The sequence below is a fragment of the Cucurbita pepo genome, chromosome 14 (assembly GCF_057944985.1).
Source record: "Cucurbita pepo subsp. pepo isolate OVF chromosome 14, ASM5794498v1, whole genome shotgun sequence".
Classification (NCBI taxonomy): domain Eukaryota; kingdom Viridiplantae; phylum Streptophyta; class Magnoliopsida; order Cucurbitales; family Cucurbitaceae; genus Cucurbita; species Cucurbita pepo.
The window spans coordinates 10,280,956-10,300,116 of record NC_141811.1 but is presented as its reverse complement, the minus strand read 5'-3'; the positions used below and the strand labels follow the sequence as shown (position 1 = coordinate 10,300,116).

Genomic DNA, 19,161 nt, shown 5'->3' with positions numbered 1-19,161 from the left:
ATTATGAATCTCATTGCCAATAATTATTTTTAAAGGTATTTATAATAATAAGGTATTATATATTAAAAAGGTCTAATCATTTTTAAATTTTGTATCTAACAAATCGTTTTAAATATTAATTCATTTATTAAACATAAAATTAAATTTTTTATTAATCAAATAACGAGTCAAAGTTGTTATATTTCTACTAAAGGTATAGTAATTTGTATTTTCAAAGCTATGTTCATAAATGTTTTCATCTACGACTAATGTAAGCATGTATTGATCAAAAAGTCTTATCATTCGAATACCCGCTTTTACATGTTTGTATTCGATAAACAAAAATAACTCAAAATCTAACTTATGGTCAATTTAAAGTAAGACTGTTTTTAAAACTAAAATGAAGTAGACCCGAGTACGCACCTGAGCCATTGACAGACACTCCAAGACCCACCAACGCTCGGGTCGATTGATTCTCTATTCATCTGACCAAACATAAAGCATCATCAAGGATTCACGTACAAACGTTGCTCTCTTATATACTCGATAACTTCATCAGGGGTAAGATATTTGATTGACAGTCCTTTTGAAATGCAATCCCTGTAAATAGATAGATATGATTATACGAACTAATACTGAAAAAAATTTAACGTTTCCCACTTTACCCTTCGTCTGTTTCGGCTTACCTTAATCTGGTGGAGCTTATTATGTTGGGTATAATTTGATCTACAATTTTGATATTGCTCTGTAGAAAAGGATTTTTTTTTTCAATATTAGAACTTGCAAAAGAACTCACAAAAAGAGTCATATTGTCTTGTGACAGCATTGCATTGCTTACCCTGTTCTCGTACAGAATTTCATTATCCGATATGATTTTCTCGATATCTTGTTCTTCTCGACTAACGCAAATGAGACCGTAATCTCGGCATATGGTTTTAACCTATGAAGGGAAATGAAAAGCAGTGTCACATGGTTGAATCAAATTAGAATGATTGCCATAGCTACATGAATTATGAATAATATGCATACTTGATCAGGTATCCAAACTCCAGGTGTTGCAAAAGATTCAAGCAAATCAGAACCACAAGCAAGCATCACCTTCAGGGATTCTTACAAAATCAGAGAAACATGATCATTATTCTAGTAACCTTTTGAAACATATAATGCAATTATACTCGGGGTAGGTTCGATACGTAGAATGCATTCTTTCAACGTTTTCGGATAAGTAAGTGGAGGCAGGAGATTGAATCTTTGATGAAACCTTTAAACCAACCGGAGTTAACCAGTAGTGTCATCGTCCCAAGAGAAACCATACCTTTGGGTAACAATCCACTGGCACACAGTGAAGTCTTGATTCGAGACAGAACAGTTAACGTGCGTTGGTAGCTATTTTGACTGGCCTAAATCAGAGGTAAAATTCCAAACTATCCGACATAAGAACGATGAAGTAATCGAGTGATGGCACACCAAGAGGGAAAAGAAGAGAAATACCTCCCATGGATCGACCATGATGTATTCTGAACTTTGGCATGCTAGTTTGCAGAGCTTTATCCGATGTTCCGAAGAAATGAGGCCCTAAATAATTATCAGAAGCTCTGCTCTGTTAGGCCATGCAACAAAACATAAGAAATAGCAAGTATGAGCCAATTATCCTATATAACTATCACTTCATATGTGATCAAAACCACTCAGCCATCTAAAACTTTTGCAAGTTCCAGAGATTGAAGGAAGTTCATATTTCTAAAGGAGTGGATTTCTTTCAGCCCTCTCTAACATCCTCTTCTACTGTCTATCTCATTCCAAGACGGATAAAAAAGATGAACGTATTTTCCATGAAGCACACTAATGAAAAACACGCGGAGCACGTTTTTGCGCAGGCATGCACCTCAAAGGGTGCTTGATTATGAAGCAAAGTGCCCCAAAGGGCATACTTTATTAGAACACTATGATCAAAAAAACAAATTGGATATACTGTTTTTTGTTTTTCATTTAGTGGAAGTGTCTTGTCTAGAGTGGTGTTCGAGATTTTGTTGGAAGTACGTGTCAGATAATAACGTTAGGAGCCTCTTGTATGATATTTTCATCGAAAAGAAACCGGAGGAAATAATGATTAATCAAAGAAAGCATAAACTACAAACATTTCCAAACTTACTCCCATTCTTTATTTATGCGAATCGATTAACTCCTTTCTAATCTCAATTGATATTGAGCTTAGGTTCATTCCTTATCCCTCATTCTTGTAATTGCATCATGAATTTTATGTATCATTTTAGGTACAGAAGGTTTCAAAATGTCAATAAAGTTGCATACCTTACCCTTTTCTTGTATGCATCGTTAACTGGAGACATATAGCCTCCAATAACACAAAGGCCCTCTGATTCCAGTGCATCCTTTGCCATTTCTATGCACAAAATGAAAATCTAAGTTTGAACAAATATGAACTTCAGATGTCATATTGTTATGTCTATCATAAAATTCATTGTTTCATTGAGATATTTCTGATACTCCAGCAATGAAATTCATTGACTTTTTCCAAATTCTCAAGCAACTATATGAAGGAAATTATTAGGAACTCACCAAACATGCGTAAATGCATGTAAGTAGGAGGATTGAAGCTTCCAGTAGCTACAAGAACCACGAACGTTTTAGGCCTAGATTTAAAACAGAATGTTTGAGTTAAAACAGCAAATTCGCCTACAAATGAAGAAACTGTCATGAAGAACTAACTTGATTGAGGAGCCAGAGGAGGAGCCATGGCCTACCAATTCCAACGCTAACTTATCAACCGGCAAAGGGATCTCCACGGAACTTATTATGTCTGATCTTTGATCATGTGAAGAAATATTTTCCGCCATTGGAATTTCTTAAGATGAAGCTAAAGACAATGAGAAGATAGAATCGCGGGGGAGTTAACACAAGAACTGAATTTACAGCCAATTTCCTCAGCAATTCACTCTATTAGGTCAATTACCTCAGCAACCCACTCGATTTAGGGCTCCAACAATTAATAACCGAAAATAATGTTTAAATCACAAGAACAATAGCAAACAACAATCGGTGACTGTAACGTCAATAAACACAGTTCAAACCAGCCAAAAATTTCCCATCACACGAACATAAAATTCAATTGAATAAATCACTTTAAAGCGCCTCGTAAGTGAGATTACCTGATATATCAGAAACAAAACCGAGAAGTTGCTTGGTTCTTTGTTGTTGTTCCAGATGCTTGATTCAGCAAATAAATCAGATGATCGGTTCATCCAGAGAAATTTCTGATAGGAATCACGGCGACTGTGGCGGAAGGACGATAACGGAAGGCCGGCGACAAACGCTGCTCAAGGAACGCAGAGAACCATCGATGCTGTAGTTGCTGGACTAAATTGGATAAACCTAAAAACAAACGTCATCTTGGTGGCATAAACTAATTCATTATCCAATTTATTATTAAATTATTTAAATTACTTTTTAATTTTAATTTCACTTTAATTTATGGACCAAAAATATAATTTTTCTAATATAAAATAGTATTAATTATAAAAAAAAAAAAAAGTAAAATTAAAATAAAAAAGTAAGGAAAACGAGACCTTTACACTCGGGGTTCTGTTGGTGACCAGAACTAATTCAATTAGATTGTGTCGTGTCCTGTGTATTTGATGACATATAATAGTCAAATTAGATTGTGTCATGTGGTGATGGGCTCGATATCAAATAAGCTCAATTTAATCCGACCTCTTACGAATTCAAGAGGTCATCTTTCATTCTCTTCTTTCTTTTTCTATTTCTTCGAATCGGAATTGATCGAGAGTCGCGAAGCTTCTCGACTCTCAGTGGAGAGAAGAAGTGAGACCAATAGAACAGGTTTACGAGCTCTCGTGTCAACCACTTCCATTCCCCTCATTAGGTAGCACTTTTTAGAGAGGAGAAGATTCAAAGGTCAAAGAATTCATATAAGGCTATCGGAGGTCGATATAAACCTCTAGACGCCCATCTAAATCGTTCTATAAGTTCGATATTGATCTAAGACCTACAAACCAGAGATCGACCCAAGTTGATCAGCAAGGGATTAAAAAAAAAATCAATAAAACAGAGGTCCCATTTGCCTTATATTCCATTTTAGCCGGTTGCATTCCGGTGTCCGGTCAAATCCCTCTCTTCCTTTCTCACATTGGTAATCACGACCGCCAATTCAATTGCCCTCTCTCTCTCTCTCTTTCTTCTAATTTTATATTATTTTTTATTTATTATAAATAAATTATTATTATTTCTTTTTTATTTTTATTTTTCTTTTTGCTTTACATGCACAATAGAGCCTCCATTTCCTTCCAACCAATCATATTTTTTCTTTTTTCTTTTTATAATTTTTTATTAGAGATAAAATTAAGAAAAAAAAAAAGGATATTATGTAAACAAAATCAAAACCTTTCTTCAAAATCCAAATTAAAATGAAAATTTAAACCTAATTTTAGCGTAAAAAATAATTATTTTTATCAGGGTCCTAAATTTAGACATGAATATTGAATCCCGGGAGTTTCCGGTGGTCCAAATCTTATTACGTGGAGCGACTGACACAGTTTTAAATTTGAATTACTTGAGCCGTTAAAAGCTGCTTATGTTAGTATTTTTTTTTTCTTTTTGTTTTTTTATTAAAGAAATTGAAAACTGATTCAGTGAGCGTATGATACGTGGGATACAAATGAGGTAGATGTCGGGTGAGATACAAAAAAAAAATAAATGCTCTGTATGAAGCTGACGCTACCTGTGATAAAAATGAAAATAGATGTTTTGTAGGATGCAATTGAATTAGATGCAAGGTGGAATACAAATAAAATAGCATTTTCCTTAAGGAGACTCGTAAGTCATTAACGAGAACAATGTGTCGAACGACTCGAAGTACGAGTCAAACTAATTGCCTCGTTTGACAAACGACATATTAAAAAACTTGTATATTGAATGCCCATATATATGAGTATTTTTGGGTGATCCAAATCTTATTATGTGGAGTGATCGGAGTTTCAAATTTGAATTAACTTGAGTGGTTAAAAACATGTTTATGTTAGTAACTTGAGTGGTTAAAAACATGTTTATGTTAGTATATTTTTTTCTTTTTGTTTTCTCATTAAAGAAATTGAAAATTTATTTAGTAAGCAGATGCTGAGTGAGATACAAATGAAGTAACATCTAAGACTCGAAGTACGAGTAAAACTAATTGAAAACAATGTGTCGAAAGACTCGAAGTACGAGTCAAACTAATTGCCTCGTTTGACAAACGACATATTAATTTTGAAAAAAAAAACTTATATATTGAATGCCACATATATGAGTATTTTCGAGTGATCCAAATCTTATTATGTTGAGTGACTGATCTGAGTTTCAAATTTGAATTACTTGAGCGGTTAAAAACGTGTTTATGTTTTCTTATTAAAGAAACTGAAAATTTATTTACGGAGCAGATGATACGTGAGATACAAATGAAGTAGCGTCTTCCTCAAAAAGACTCGTAAGACATTAACGAAAACAATGTGTACAAAGACTAGAAGTACGAGGCAATCTAATTGCCTCGTTTGACAACCGACCTATTAATTTTGAAAAAATAAACTTGTAATATATATATATATTAATTGAGAATAAAAAAAAGGGATGAACGTGTGAAATATTTTGAAAATTCTCTCTTTTTCTTGAGATTTCATAAATGGAAAGAGTGAAGAATTTATTAACTAAGATTTGATGCACTTTATAACACATAATTATGGTATTGGCCAACCACCCAAATTTAGCTTCTTTTTTTATTATTTTTTTTAATTTTATTCTATTATTTAAATAAATACTTATAGTTAAAGAAATTACAATAAATATAAAGAAATGGTTTAGGGCTTATAATATACTTTATTCAAAAAGGTTATTTTCAAATATAATTATGAATCTCATTGCCAATAATTATTTTTAAAGGTATTTATAATAATAATAATAATAATAATGGTATTATATATTAAAAAGGTCTAATCATTTTTAAATTTTGTATCGAACAAATCGTTTTAAATATTAACTCATTTATTAAACATAAAATTAAGTTTTTAATTAATCAAATAACGGGTCAAAGTTATTATATTTCTACCTTGAAAATAGGGCTAAAATTAAAGGTATAGTAATTTGTATTTTCAAAGCTATGTTCATAAATGTTTTCATCTACGACTAATGTAAGCATGTATTGATCAAAAAGTCTTATCATTCGAATACCCGCTTTTACATGTTTGTATTCGATAAACAAAAATAACTCAAAATCTAACTTATGGTCGATTTAAAGTAAGACTGTTTTTAAAACTAAAATGAAGTAGACCCGAGTACGCACCTGAGCCATTGACAGACACTCCAAGACCCACCAACGCTCGAGTCGATTGATTCTCTATTCATCTTACCAAACATAAAGCATCATCAAGGATTCAAGTACAAATGTTGCTCTCTTATATACTCGATAACTTCATCAGGAGTAAGATATTTGATTGACAGTCCTTTTGAAATGCAATCCCTGTAAATAGATAGATATGATTATACGAACTAATACTGAAAAAAATTTAATGTTTCCCACTTTACCCTTCGTCTGTTTCGGCTTACCTTAATCTGGTGGAGCTTATTATGTTGGGTATAATTTGATCTACAATTTTGATATTGCTCTGTACAAAAGGATTTTTTTTTCAATATTAGAACTTGCAAAAGAACTCACAAAAAGAGTCATATTGTCTTGTGACAGCATTGCATTGCTTACCCTGTTCTCGTACAGAATTTCATTATCCGATATGATTTTCTCGATATCTTGTTCTTCTCGACTAACGCAAATGAGACCGTAATCTCGGCATATGGTTTTAACCTATGAAGGGAAATGAAAAGCAGTGTCACATGGATGAATCAAATTAGAATGATTGCCATAGCTACATGAATTATGAATAATATGCATACTTGATCAGGTATCCAAACTCCAGGTGTTGCAAAAGATTCAAGCAAATCAGAACCACAAGCAAGCATCACCTTCAGGGATTCTTACAAAATCAGAGAAACATGATCATTATTCTAGTAACCTTTTGAAACATATAATGCAATTATACTCGGGGTAGGTTCGATACGTAGAATGCATTCTTTCAACGTTTTCGGATAAGTAAGTGGAGGCAGGAGATTGAATCTTTGATGAAACCTTTAAACCAACCGGAGTTAACCAGTAGTGTCATCGTCCCAAGAGAAACCATACCTTTGGGTAACAATCCACTGGCACACAGTGAAGTCTTGATTCGAGACAGAACAGTTAACGTGCGTTGGTAGCTATTTTGACTGGCCTAAATCAGAGGTAAAATTCCAAACTATCCGACATAAGAACGATGAAGTAATCGAGTGATGACACACCAAGAGGGAAAAGAAGAGAAATACCTCCCATGGATCGACCATGATGTATTCTGAACTTTGGCATGCTAGTTTGCAGAGCTTTATCCGATGTTCCGAAGAAATGAGGCCCTAAATAATTATCAGAAGCTCTGCTCTGTTAGGCCATGCAACAAAACATAAGAAATAGCAAGTATGAGCCAATTATCCTATATAACTATCACTTCATATGTGATCAAAACCACTCAGCCATCTAAAACTTTTGCAAGTTCCAGAGATTGAAGGAAGTTCATATTTCTAAAGGAGTGGATTTCTTTCAGCCCTCTCTAACATCCTCTTCTACTGTCTATCTCATTCCAAGACGGATAAAAAAGATGAACGTATTTTCCATGAAGCACACTAATGAAAAACACGCGGAGCACGTTTTTGCGCAGGCATGCACCTCAAAGGGTGCTTGATTATGAAGCAAAGTGCCCCAAAGGGCATACTTTCTTAGAACACTATGATCAAAAAAACAAATTGGATATACTGTTTTTTGTTTTTCATTTAGTGGAAGTGTCTTGTCTAGAGTGGTGTTCGAGATTTTGTTGGGAGTACGTGTCAGATAATAACGTTAGGAGCCTCTTGTATGATATTTTCATCGAAAAGAAACCGGAGGAAATAATGATTAATCAAAGAAAGCATAAACTACAAACATTTCCAAACTTACTCCCATTCTTTATTTATGCGAATCGATTAACTCCTTTCTAATCTCAATTGATATTGAGCTTAGGTTCATTCCTTATCCCTCATTCTTGTAATTGCATCATGAATTTTATGTATCATTTTAGGTACAGAAGGTTTCAAAATGTCAATAAAGTTGCATACCTTACCCTTTTCTTGTATGCATCGTTAACTGGAGACATATAGCCTCCAATAACACAAAGGCCCTCTGATTCCAGTGCATCCTTTGCCATTTCTATGCACAAAATGAAAATCTAAGTTTGAACAAATATGAACTTCAGATGTCATATTGTTATGTCTATCATAAAATTCATTGTTTCATTGAGATATTTCTGATACTCCAGCAATGAAATTCATTGACTTTTTCCAAATTCTCAAGCAACTATATGAAGGAAATTATTAGGAACTCACCAAACATGCGTAAATGCATGTAAGTAGGAGGATTGAAGCTTCCAGTAGCTACAAGAACCACGAACGTTTTAGGCCTAGATTTAAAACAGAATGTTTGAGTTAAAACAGCAAATTCGCCTACAAATGAAGAAACTGTCATGAAGAACTAACTTGATTGAGGAGCCAGAGGAGGAGCCATGGCCTACCAATTCCAACGCTAACTTATCAACCGGCAAAGGGATCTCCACGGAACTTATTATGTCTGATCTTTGATCATGTGAAGAAATATTTTCCGCCATTGGAATTTCTTAAGATGAAGCTAAAGACAATGAGAAGATAGAATCGCGGGGGAGTTAACACAAGAACTGAATTTACAGCCAATTTCCTCAGCAATTCACTCTATTAGGTCAATTACCTCAGCAACCCACTCGATTTAGGGCTCCAACAATTAATAACCGAAAATAATGTTTAAATCACACGAACAATAGCAAACAACAATCGGTGACTGTAACGTCAATAAACTCAGTTCAAACCAGCCAAAAATTTCCCATCACACGAACATAAAATTCAATTGAATAAATCACTTTAAAGCGCCTCGTAAGTGAGATTACCTGATATATCAGAAACAAAACGCTTGGTTCTTTGTTGTTGTTCCAGATGCTTGATTCAGCAAATAAATCAGATGATCAGTTCTTCCAGAGAAATTTCTGATAGGGATCACGGCGACTGTGGCGGAAGGACAATAACGTCAGTTCACCGACGGTGGCTGAACGAAGGCCGGCGACAAACGCTGCTCAAGGAACGCAGAGAGCCATCGATGCTGTAGTTGCTTGGCAAAATTGGATAAACCTAAAAACCAACGTCATTTTGGTGGCATAAACTAATCCAATGTTATTTATTAAATTATTTAAATTTAAAATATAATATCATTTATATGTATAAAATAAATTACTAATCTCTACACGAGCATTCGAGACCTTTACACCATGTCCCGTTGGTGACAAGAATTAATTCAATTAGTTTGTGTTGTGTCGTGTCGTGTGTATTTGATGACATATAATAGTCAAATTAGATTGTGTCATGTGGTGATAGACTCGGTATCAAATAAGCTCAATTTTATCCGACCTCTTACGAATTCAACACGTCATCCTTCATTTTAGAGAGGAGAAGATTCAAAGGTCAAAGAATTCATATAAGGCCCTCGGAGGTCGATATAAACCTCTGGACGCCCATCTAAATCGATTTATAAGTTCGATGTTGATCTAAGACCTACAAATCAGAGGTTGACCCAAGTTGATCAACAACTGATAAAAAAAAAATCAAATCATAAGACCAATCCAAGACAATCAACAAGTCAAAGTCCGATCTAAGCCCATGATTAAGTCAAAGGTTGATTGATATGAACCACGACTAAGGAATTTCCATATCTCAAGGTCCAATTATAAGGACGGGAGCCAATAAGCTACAACAAACATTGTACACTTATTTACGCTATGGTGAGCTCATCAAAGAAAATCTAGAAGACGTTGGAGACCTCCCTTATATGTTGTACAAAGTTGAGCTTCAAAAGCTAAATTTATAGAATTAGTTCAATGAGACTAATAAGCACATTTTATTCATTGCACTATTTAATTATAATTTAAATATTTATTTGTCATATTTCAACTAGTTTTTAATGGAAGGGTTAAGGTTATATTGTAACTCACCTAGGTTACCATATTTCACAATGAACGAGTCGTTTTAATATGGAGGTTATGGGTATTTCTGACAATTTAATTGGGGAGTTACGTGTAAGTAGGTTAAGGTTGTAAAGACTATATAAATCCTTCTTTTCTTTAACGAGAGACATCCCATTTTAGTATTAAAAATAATACTATTTCTGTTTTTTTTAGCTTTGTTGAGAGTTAAGGTTTTTTTTAAAACATTGTATGCTAGAGTCATTGAAGTGGTATTGATCAAACCTCTTGTGAAGTGATACGAATCACGAGTTTAGAAACAAGTTTTCTTTACTTTTGATCTTGACCATCAAAGTACTCCGTTTCATTGATAAGTCTATCATCAAGTTTGAGGTCAATCTAAGCTATTTAGAGAAGAACCATTAATTTTTGAGAGTTAAGTATAATTTTTTTTTTTTTTTGGCCAAATAAAATTCAAAAAGTTTTTAAGTATAATTTTATAATATGAAATAATAGAACAAAATCAATTTATATTCCTAACAATAAGGGAAATGATTTAAACTATTTGTTAGTGATTTATAATTATTTTAATTTCATTTAAACTCAGCTTAAAATTACATATATAAAATTATTATTTTTCGAAAATTTTACTAAAGATAAAAACGTGGAAATTATTTATTAATAATTTATATAATTATATATAATTATATATATTCCATCATTTTTTTTGCTTCAGAACGGTTATATAATTGTAAAACTGGGATTTTGCATTTTGGTCCCTGGGATTATATTATTGTAAAAGTGGGTTTTTGCATTTTGGTCCCTGGGGGTCACGTGGGGATGAATTTTATAAAAACTCCCCATTCTCCCACTCACATTCTTTTAGTATCCTTTTTGCACCTAAATTTCTCTATTATTCCTCTTTTGCCCCCATAAAAAAATATATTTGCAAACAAACCCCTTTAAGCCCAATTAGGTCTTTTCGTTCTATTCATTCACTCTCATTGATCGTGAACCTAGCCCTTGTGTTTGTTTGCCGATTCTGTGTAGCTCCTTATTCTACAGTCGTGCACATTCATACAACATGTACAAGATATAATAATACTTAATCATATCTCTATTGAATTCTTCTTCCCCGCTCCTGCTGTACTTTTTTTTTCATTATATTCTTAATGTCGTTCTTTCTCCTTCGTCCACGATTCATTTTGATTTCTTCATCAAAATTGAAGAGCTTTTAACTACAAATCCGACACTACAAACGTGAAAAAAGAATTATTTTTTGGGCGATTTTTCTAATTTTTTAATTTAATTAATCCAAGTGAAAATACTAAAATACTCTGAGCTACATTTTCTAAAACGTCGTCGGTTTCTGTACTCATTCATCGGAATTTTTGGGCAATTTTTCTAATTTTTAATTTAATTAATCCAAGGGAAAATACTAAATTGCCCATTTATTTGCTTCTTTTTTTTCCCTTAATTTTTAATTTCTTTTGTTTTTGGACGATTTTTCTAGTTTTTAATTTAATTAATCCAAGTGAAAATACTAAAATGCCCATTTATTTGCTTCTTTTTTTTTTTCTTAATTTTTAATTTATTTTGTTTTTGGGCGATTTTTCTAATTTTTAAATTAATTAATCCAAGTGAAAATACTAAAATACCCTGGCTACATTTTTCTGATTCCCTTTCTTCTCTTTTCTTTTCATTTATTTTCATTTATTATATTTCTTCTTAATTTTTAATATATTCGTGGAATCAGAATATCTTTTACTGACAAAAAGGCAATTTAAAAATTAAAAAACATTATCGTATCACTACTTTGACGTAAACGTCGTCGTTTTCCACACTCATTTATCATTACCGTTGGGATCCCCTGTTTGTTTCCATTATTTTCAAACCCCATGCCCCACACAGCCCCATTTCTTACCGTTTAAACTCCATTTTCTTTGACTCAAGAACATCGACCATCATCATCATCATCATCATCATCATCATCAATCCAATCCTCTCAGTTCTTGAAAACCCATCTCCAGATCCTTAACTCACCCATTCTCCGCCCCAATGACCCTAAGAAATCTCCTCGCCGTCGCCCTTTTCCTCCTCCTCTTCACTCCGCCAAGAACACAGAGTATCGGCTTCGATTTCAATTCTTTCAACATCAGAAACCTCACTCTCCTCGGCGATTCCCACTTCCGCGACGGCGTTATCGGCCTCACTAAGGAGCTCGGAGTCCCTTCCTCCAGCGCCGGCGCTGTAATTTACAATCAACCCATCGGATTATACGACGCCGATACCAACATTACTGCCTCTTTCTCCACAAGATTCTCTTTCTCCATCACTAATACTAACCCCACTTTCTCCGGCGACGGTCTTTCCTTTTTCCTCTCCCCTGATAATCGGACCCTCGGTAGTCCCGGTGGGTATTTGGGCCTCGTCAATTCCTCCCGTTTGGTTAACAAGTTTGTCGCGGTTGAATTCGACACTCGGCTTGATTCTGTCTTCAATGATCCTAATGATCACCATGTTGGCTTCGATATTGAAAGCTTGGTTTCAATCAAGACGGCCGATCCTGCTTCTCAAGAGCTCAATCTCAAGAGTGGGGAGTCCATTACGGCTTGGATTGAGTACAAGAACGAGGAGTGTAGGTTGAGGGTTTTCTTGAGTAATTCTAGTTTGAAGCCTTCCGAGGCGCTTCTCGACGTTAGCGTCGATCTTTCGAGCTATCTTAAGGAGGTTATGTATGTCGGGTTTTCGGGTTCGACTGAAGGGAGTACTGATCTTTATTTGATTGAGAGTTGGAGCTTTCATACTTCTGGGTTTGTTCCTGCTCGACGTCGATTTAAGCCTCATAATGTTTCTGATAGCTCTGTGATTGATTCTCCTAATATTTCTATATCTGATTCTGGAAATGGTCATCACAGTAAGCTCGGGCTGGGTCTCGGGATCGCCGGACCGGCCTTCTTTTGTGCTGTGATTGCTGTGTTTGGTTTCTTTTCACTTAGGAAATGGAGGAAGATTAGGACTCAGAAGAGCTTCAAGGCAGAGCTTTTGACAGGTCCTAGGGAGTTTAGTTACAGAGAACTAAAGAGAGCCACAAAAGGATTTCACTCCAGTAGGATCATTGGCAATGGGGCTTTTGGGACTGTCTATAAGGCTTTTTGCACCTCATCAGGAGGCATTTCGGCCGTTAAAAGATCGAAGCATTCCCACGAAGGAAAGACCGAGTTTCTGGCCGAGTTGACGATCATAGCTCGGTTGAGGCACAAAAATTTAGTTCAGCTCCAAGGTTGGTGCGTCGAGAAAGGTGAGCTGCTTCTCGTTTACGACTTTATGCTGAATGGGAGCCTTGATAAGCTGCTTTACCAGGAATCTGTAGAAGCTAGCTTGTTAAACTGGTCTCACAGATACAACATTGCTGTTGGATTGGCCTCTGTGCTGACATATCTACATCAGGAATGTGAGCAGCAGGTGATTCACAGAGATATAAAGACTGGTAATGTACTTCTGGATGCGAACTTCAATGCCAGACTGGGCGATTTTGGATTGGCAAAGCTCATGGATCACGACAAGAGCCCGGTTTCAACTCTAACCGCAGGAACAATGGGATACCTCGCACCTGAGTATCTACAATACGGGAAAGCGACTGAGAAAACCGATGTCTTCAGCTACGGTGTGGTTATGCTTGAAGTGGCCTGTGGGAGGAGGCCGATCGAAAGAGAAGCAGGTACTCAAAAGATGGTCAATCTAGTAGACTGGGTTTGGGGATTACATTCTCAGGGAAAGATCATCGAAGCAGCCGATAAAAGGTTGAATGGCGAGTTCAAGGAAGAAGAAATGAGGAAACTGCTACTTGTTGGATTGAGCTGTGCAAACCCGGATAGCTCGGTGAGGCCTTCGATGAGGAAGGTCCTACAGATTCTCAACAACGAGACGGAGCCGGTGTTCGTGCCAAAACTGAAGCCTAGTCTTACCTTTTCTTGTGGCTTTTCACTGACCGTGGATGACATTATAGTAGAGGAAGGAGGAGGAGAGTGGGAATCTGCGAAGGCAACCACTATCCAAATAGACTGAAAGTAACTTCTGTGTTTTTCTTGCACCCTGATCGTTAAGATTCATTCTTTTATAACCATCACACTGGTAATGCCATCATGTACTTCTCAAGTGTCTAGAAACTGAAGGGGAGTTCAATACAATCTATTTGAACTCTGTCCATGGTTTCTGCTTAACTACACCCCACATATAAAGAAGCCAATTCTCCACTGCCATAACTTAGGCTTTCATTTCCTTAACTCATAACTGTTGCAGCATTCTCCATAAATATGGAATGCACAATACCAATTTGCAAAAAACAGAAATATATAGTACATTTTCGGTGTTCGGAGTGAGTTTACATCGAAGAAGATCGTAAAATATGGTAGTTAGTGTTTCTAAGATCATTTGCTCCCACTTCCATTCCCTGTACTTCAGTAGTTTCATTCAACATATCAGCAGTTAAACTGTTGTTGGCAGCTTCGTGCATCTGGCTCTTTACTGACTCGGGTTTTATCGACGTCGTCTCCTGATTAATCCCAACTGCCTCTGCCTGATCAGCAAACAAGACTTTAAACATGGGAGAGCTGCAAATTTCCTTGTATGCTTCATAGCCTGCAGCGTGAGTACTTTTAGCTCCAAAAAGCTCAGTGAGAGGATGCAAAACTGATATTGGATCATCGTGCCGCTCCAAGTTTTTCTTTAGGTCGAGAAATTCGGAAACCATTTCTGGCTTTGCAAACTGCACAAACACAGCACTTTCATCTATATGGTAGACACTAACGATATTTGCCAGGCCGAACACTTTAGAGATGCACTCTTTGATTTTCCTTGCATTAAGGTTGGCAGGAAATCCCCATATTAGAACAATGTTCTCGAACGATATTTTTGCTTGATGCTTTTTAGATCTATTAGACCTCAAAGGCTCGGTCGTTCGATTACCGGTGCTCAGATCGATAATATCTCCACTCGCCCAACTCAAATACAGATGGTTTATGTGCTTCTGCAATTTCTCATTGTCAGCCAAATTTTCAGAAGGAAGCACAAAATCAATTCCCATAAGATTGCACGCTTGTGCAAATACACATCCTGTCATAAAAGCATCGTACCCAGCTTCATGCTTATCTCCAGAATTCCAGTTGGAGGAACTGCATAGAGATTGAAATAAAAACATAGATGCAGTTAGATTTTAATTAATTTTAATCACTTAAGTACCTTCAAATCCTACATAATGCCAGGATCAAGAATACAACACCAGTGAACAAACATCAATGCTAAATCGACACACACGTGCACTTATATTTATACAAAAATGATAAGAAATTCAAAAATTTCACCCATGAGTTTTCTATTGGTAGCACTCGATATAGAAAATTTGGATAACGAATAGAAACTTATATTCAGCGTACGATATAGAAAATACTAGCCGTCCAAATATGCCGAGGAAAACGTACCTTAGATCATCTACTTGAACCTCCACTTGCACACCAGAGCTGAAGGCAGGATTGCTCTGAGAGCTAAAGGCAATATGCGGGCATAATAAGGCAAATGCAGAGGATAGAGATGTGCTGGACTTCTTCATCCGCTGCTGAAGAATGCCATTTCCGTTTAATAGAATTTTGGTGTCCATGATGAATGGAAAGTGTTTTCCAATAGAAGAGACAAATTCTTCAGCAGTTGACGGAAGAGAACCTATAAACTTTTTGTGTATGTGGGCAATATCTGGTACAGAAAACAGTTGTGTCAGCTGAAAATAGAATTGTTATTTAATTATTGCTTATGAAACTAAGGTTGAATGTCTTACCAAGGAAGCAATTATGACCGATAATCAACTTCTTCTCCGATGAAAGGAGATCGATAACATGACGAAACCCAATTGCTGATTGGATCTTCATTTCAGCTGCTTCCCGCTGATCGCTGTTTACCTCTTGCTGCATTAATTATGACAATTCATTATAAGCTATTACGGGCTGTAACTTTTTAAATGCTTTTTAAAAGCATGAAGTGTGACAAGCAAGACTAAGGCCTCATGTACTGTTTTCCATTACTGCTGATCCAATACACAACAACATATAGATTTTCACAACGAATTTCAGAAAGATTACCACTTTCAGCGCTTAGTTTTACGAACTAAAACATCTAATAAGCACAGATTTAAACGTAAATTGAAAAGTTCGAAAGAAAAGTAACGAAGTCAAGATATTTGTCTTCATTTCAACTTTTACAGTTGCTAGTTTGCACAAAAGGAAAGTGTCTAACCATGAGCAGCTCTTTATCGTCTCTAGAATCCACGTACACGACTAATTGTTGTAGATTGGCATCGCCATCATCCACGACAACGAAACAAAGATCTTCAAAATGCTTCTTAATGACCTGCATGTGTTCACCTCCACATGATCAACACTTCAAATGAAATAAGATCAAGTTATCCCAAACAAATGACATAGCATGATTAATATTCAGACCATTAAATTAACTAACACGCAGCCAAGCATAGACGGATTTGATGAGAAAGTAGCCAAATATTGCATCGGAAAATTATTTTATGTCACAGATAGTTTCTTCACAGACCAAACAAAAGAAACAAGTACAAAGCCTCTAGCAACTTCAAAAAATCGCATCTTCTTAGAACAATAAAATAACATTTCCCTGTACTCTAATTCCCATTATGTTTCATGCTCCATATTAAGCAAGCATACAAACTTGTGCATCAAAGTTTAAATTTTATGTAAAATATGCAAATGAAAATTTATCATGACGTGAAAGATATATGAAAGAACAACTCTATCACCATCTGAATGTATAAACCTCCATTAATGAGGGGGGAAATTCTATCTCACCAGCTGAATCAATTTTGTCTGATGAGAAGTGAAATCGCTCAAAGTAAGAGCGGGGCGCATCTTGAAGAAAATGGTTTCAAATTGTCGTTGGTAATCATTTGAGCCTTCCTGGCCTTGACACTCCATGTTTCTTTCAGATAGTAATCTGTCCCGCCATTCATGTAATCTGTTTTTCATTCTTTCCTTGAATAAAACATCAGCAATGCCGATCCTCTTCGGATCCCGAATATTAGTCACATTAGAAGATGCATCTAACGTTTCATCCCCATGTGCAAAATTCAGGCGTTTGCGTGCCGCATCTTCATGTGCTCTGGACAAATAAGATATTCCTGAGATTAATTACAATTCAAATTCTCAATATCCGAGAGGACCAAAAGAGTCAATCGATGAAATGACTACAAGTTTACAATTATGCTTGTCAATCTGACTGAATAACCGTATAAAATGAATTCGACGCAGTCTCTGCATCCTGAGGATAAATTTTATGTCCATAAATTGAAGGAGAAACATGAAAACAAAACTACCTTCATGTATACAAGCGTTGAAATCAAACTGGTATTTAGCCAAGAATTCGATGGAGGTTGTCTGACAGAGGAACTCGGAAGAAGGGCCATCGACTTGGATTTCATGGCGCGGGAAAACAAAAAAGTTATGCCTGCAATTCAAAACAACGAGACAATGTTAAATTCCACAAAAGAAACCATCTCACCATCACTGTAAGCTGGCTATACAGCCTGGTTCACACGAAATTTCGCAGTAACCAAATGAAATCCAAATCAAACGAAGAAGAAAAGAAATTACGGATGAGCGACGAATGAGTTCTTGGCAGAGTCCCAACGGAACGGGCAGACGCCGAATTGAACAACAGCGAACTTCTCAGCAGAGTCCTTGACCTTGAGGTAGCGAACATCAAAGCGATCAAACTCGAACGATTCGCGCCAAGGCGCGCTAGTGATGCCGGTCATTTCAAGGTCGATGGCAACGAAGTCCGCAGCTCGGACATGGCTCCGAAGCTCCGATAGCACAGCTTCGAAGTTCGACTTGGTCACATTCTTGAGGGGAAAACTGGAGTTTGAGGCGGTGGCCGGAGAAGAAACAGCGGCGGAGGAGTACGTTGCAGTTCTGGTGAAGCAAAGCAGCCGCGTGGGAGCCCAAAGAGGGCGAGACAGATTCATCGCTGAGTCGTACGGGAGATTTTCATCTCAGAGGTTTAAGGGTAAAGAAACGAGGAAATAGGGCCAATGCCGAATTGTCGTTTCAGCCTATAGGCTACAATTGAAAAACGACGTGTCGAACTTTCTCTTTCTTTTTTCCCCTGTTTTTGGAGCAAATTTCCATATTGACCTGTATATCAATTTTTACCCTAAATATTAATTTTTAATGATATGAACCAAAAGACATTAATCATACAATATACTTCAATGAAAATGTGAATAAAAGGTTGTCAAAATTATCAAAAGATGTTTCAATTCATGCTACATTAAAGAAAAATGAAGTTTGATTGTGCATTACAATTTAGAGTAATTTAGAGTTAATTGTATTTTAAGACTTTTTATTTAATTTCGGTTACATTTACCTCATCGCTAATTATGGCCATAAATTATGAATGTTACAACTCTTGGAAGGCCTTTAATAGCTTCATTTTTTAGGCTATATAAAAGTCTTGTATGTTGTATTTGTAAACAGACTTGAAAAATATAGTAAAAGGAGCATTTGTGCTTTAGTTTCATTTTTTAGGCTATATAAAAGCCTTGTGTATGTTGTATTTGTAAACAGACTTGAAAAATATAGTAAAAAGAGCATTTGTGCTTTTTCTTTAGCCAATAGCTAAGTTTCTTTGTAATTCTATGTAGTTTAGGTTGCATGTAGAATCATTCAAGCTCGACACGATCAATCTTGCTTGTGGAGTGATTCGAATCTCAAGCAAGTGGTCTTACCTTCAGATATTTGATCAACAAGAATCATTCAAGCTAGACATGATCGATCTTGCTTGTGCAGTGATTCGAATCTCAAACAATGTTCTTGCCTTGAGATATTCGATCAACAAGGTAATCTGAATCTTATTTCCCTTGTAGTTGATTCCTTATCTTATCATTTAACCTTAAATAAATATGGTAATTTCTAAAAAAAAAAAAAAAATACATGGTAAGTGACTCCACTAC

At 35.8% G+C, this 19,161-nt stretch overlaps 4 protein-coding genes across 12 annotated transcripts; 1 reads left to right on the top strand and 3 right to left on the bottom strand.

The window, feature by feature from the left end:
- Window positions 1-261: 261 nt before the first annotated feature.
- On the bottom strand, window positions 262-3,375 carry LOC111810832 (nicotinamide/nicotinic acid mononucleotide adenylyltransferase). Of its 4 annotated transcripts, none has more exons than XM_087117262.1 (10): window positions 3,147-3,374; window positions 2,707-2,854; window positions 2,557-2,604; window positions 2,295-2,380; window positions 1,471-1,554; window positions 1,295-1,379; window positions 1,009-1,088; window positions 818-919; window positions 666-724; window positions 262-579 (listed from the first exon to the last, which is right to left on the bottom strand). In XM_087117262.1, exons 2-10 carry the CDS (start codon window positions 2,732-2,734, stop codon window positions 486-488), a joined length of 666 nt encoding a protein of 221 aa, XP_086973388.1. In that variant the 5' UTR covers window positions 2,735-2,854; window positions 3,147-3,374; the 3' UTR covers window positions 262-485. The 4 variants fall into 4 exon arrangements, with proteins under 4 accessions (XP_086973388.1, XP_086973385.1, XP_086973386.1 ...); XM_087117259.1 differs by having other exon boundaries at window positions 2,557-2,630; window positions 3,147-3,371; XM_087117260.1 differs by lacking the exon at window positions 1,295-1,379 and having other exon boundaries at window positions 1,471-1,579; window positions 2,557-2,630; window positions 3,147-3,375.
- A 2,790-nt stretch (window positions 3,376-6,165) lies between these two features.
- LOC111810809 (nicotinamide/nicotinic acid mononucleotide adenylyltransferase-like) lies at window positions 6,166-9,316 on the bottom strand. 6 transcript variants are annotated; one of them, XM_087117237.1, is made up of 10 exons: window positions 9,069-9,316; window positions 8,629-8,776; window positions 8,479-8,552; window positions 8,217-8,302; window positions 7,393-7,476; window positions 7,217-7,301; window positions 6,931-7,010; window positions 6,740-6,841; window positions 6,589-6,647; window positions 6,166-6,502 (listed from the first exon to the last, which is right to left on the bottom strand). In XM_087117237.1, exons 2-10 carry the CDS (start codon window positions 8,754-8,756, stop codon window positions 6,409-6,411), a joined length of 792 nt encoding a protein of 263 aa, XP_086973363.1. In that variant the 5' UTR covers window positions 8,757-8,776; window positions 9,069-9,316; the 3' UTR covers window positions 6,166-6,408. The 6 variants fall into 6 exon arrangements, with proteins under 6 accessions (XP_086973363.1, XP_086973368.1, XP_086973366.1 ...); XM_087117242.1 differs by having other exon boundaries at window positions 8,479-8,526; XM_087117240.1 differs by lacking the exon at window positions 7,217-7,301 and having other exon boundaries at window positions 7,393-7,501.
- Window positions 9,317-12,191: 2,875 nt separating this feature from the next.
- On the top strand, window positions 12,192-14,336 carry LOC111810779 (Concanavalin A-like lectin protein kinase family protein). Its single transcript, XM_023697560.2, has one exon. The coding sequence runs from the start codon at window positions 12,192-12,194 to the stop codon at window positions 14,199-14,201; it is 2,010 nt and encodes a 669-aa protein (XP_023553328.2). The 3' UTR covers window positions 14,202-14,336.
- A 46-nt stretch (window positions 14,337-14,382) lies between these two features.
- Window positions 14,383-18,222, bottom strand: AHG2 (Polynucleotidyl transferase, ribonuclease H-like superfamily protein). The gene is made up of 7 exons (XM_023697550.2): window positions 17,801-18,222; window positions 17,524-17,654; window positions 17,000-17,328; window positions 16,419-16,532; window positions 15,964-16,090; window positions 15,614-15,881; window positions 14,383-15,307 (listed from the first exon to the last, which is right to left on the bottom strand). The coding sequence occupies exons 1-7, from the start codon at window positions 18,172-18,174 to the stop codon at window positions 14,518-14,520; spliced, it is 2,133 nt and encodes a 710-aa protein (XP_023553318.2). The 5' UTR covers window positions 18,175-18,222; the 3' UTR covers window positions 14,383-14,517.
- Window positions 18,223-19,161: the final 939 nt, after the last annotated feature.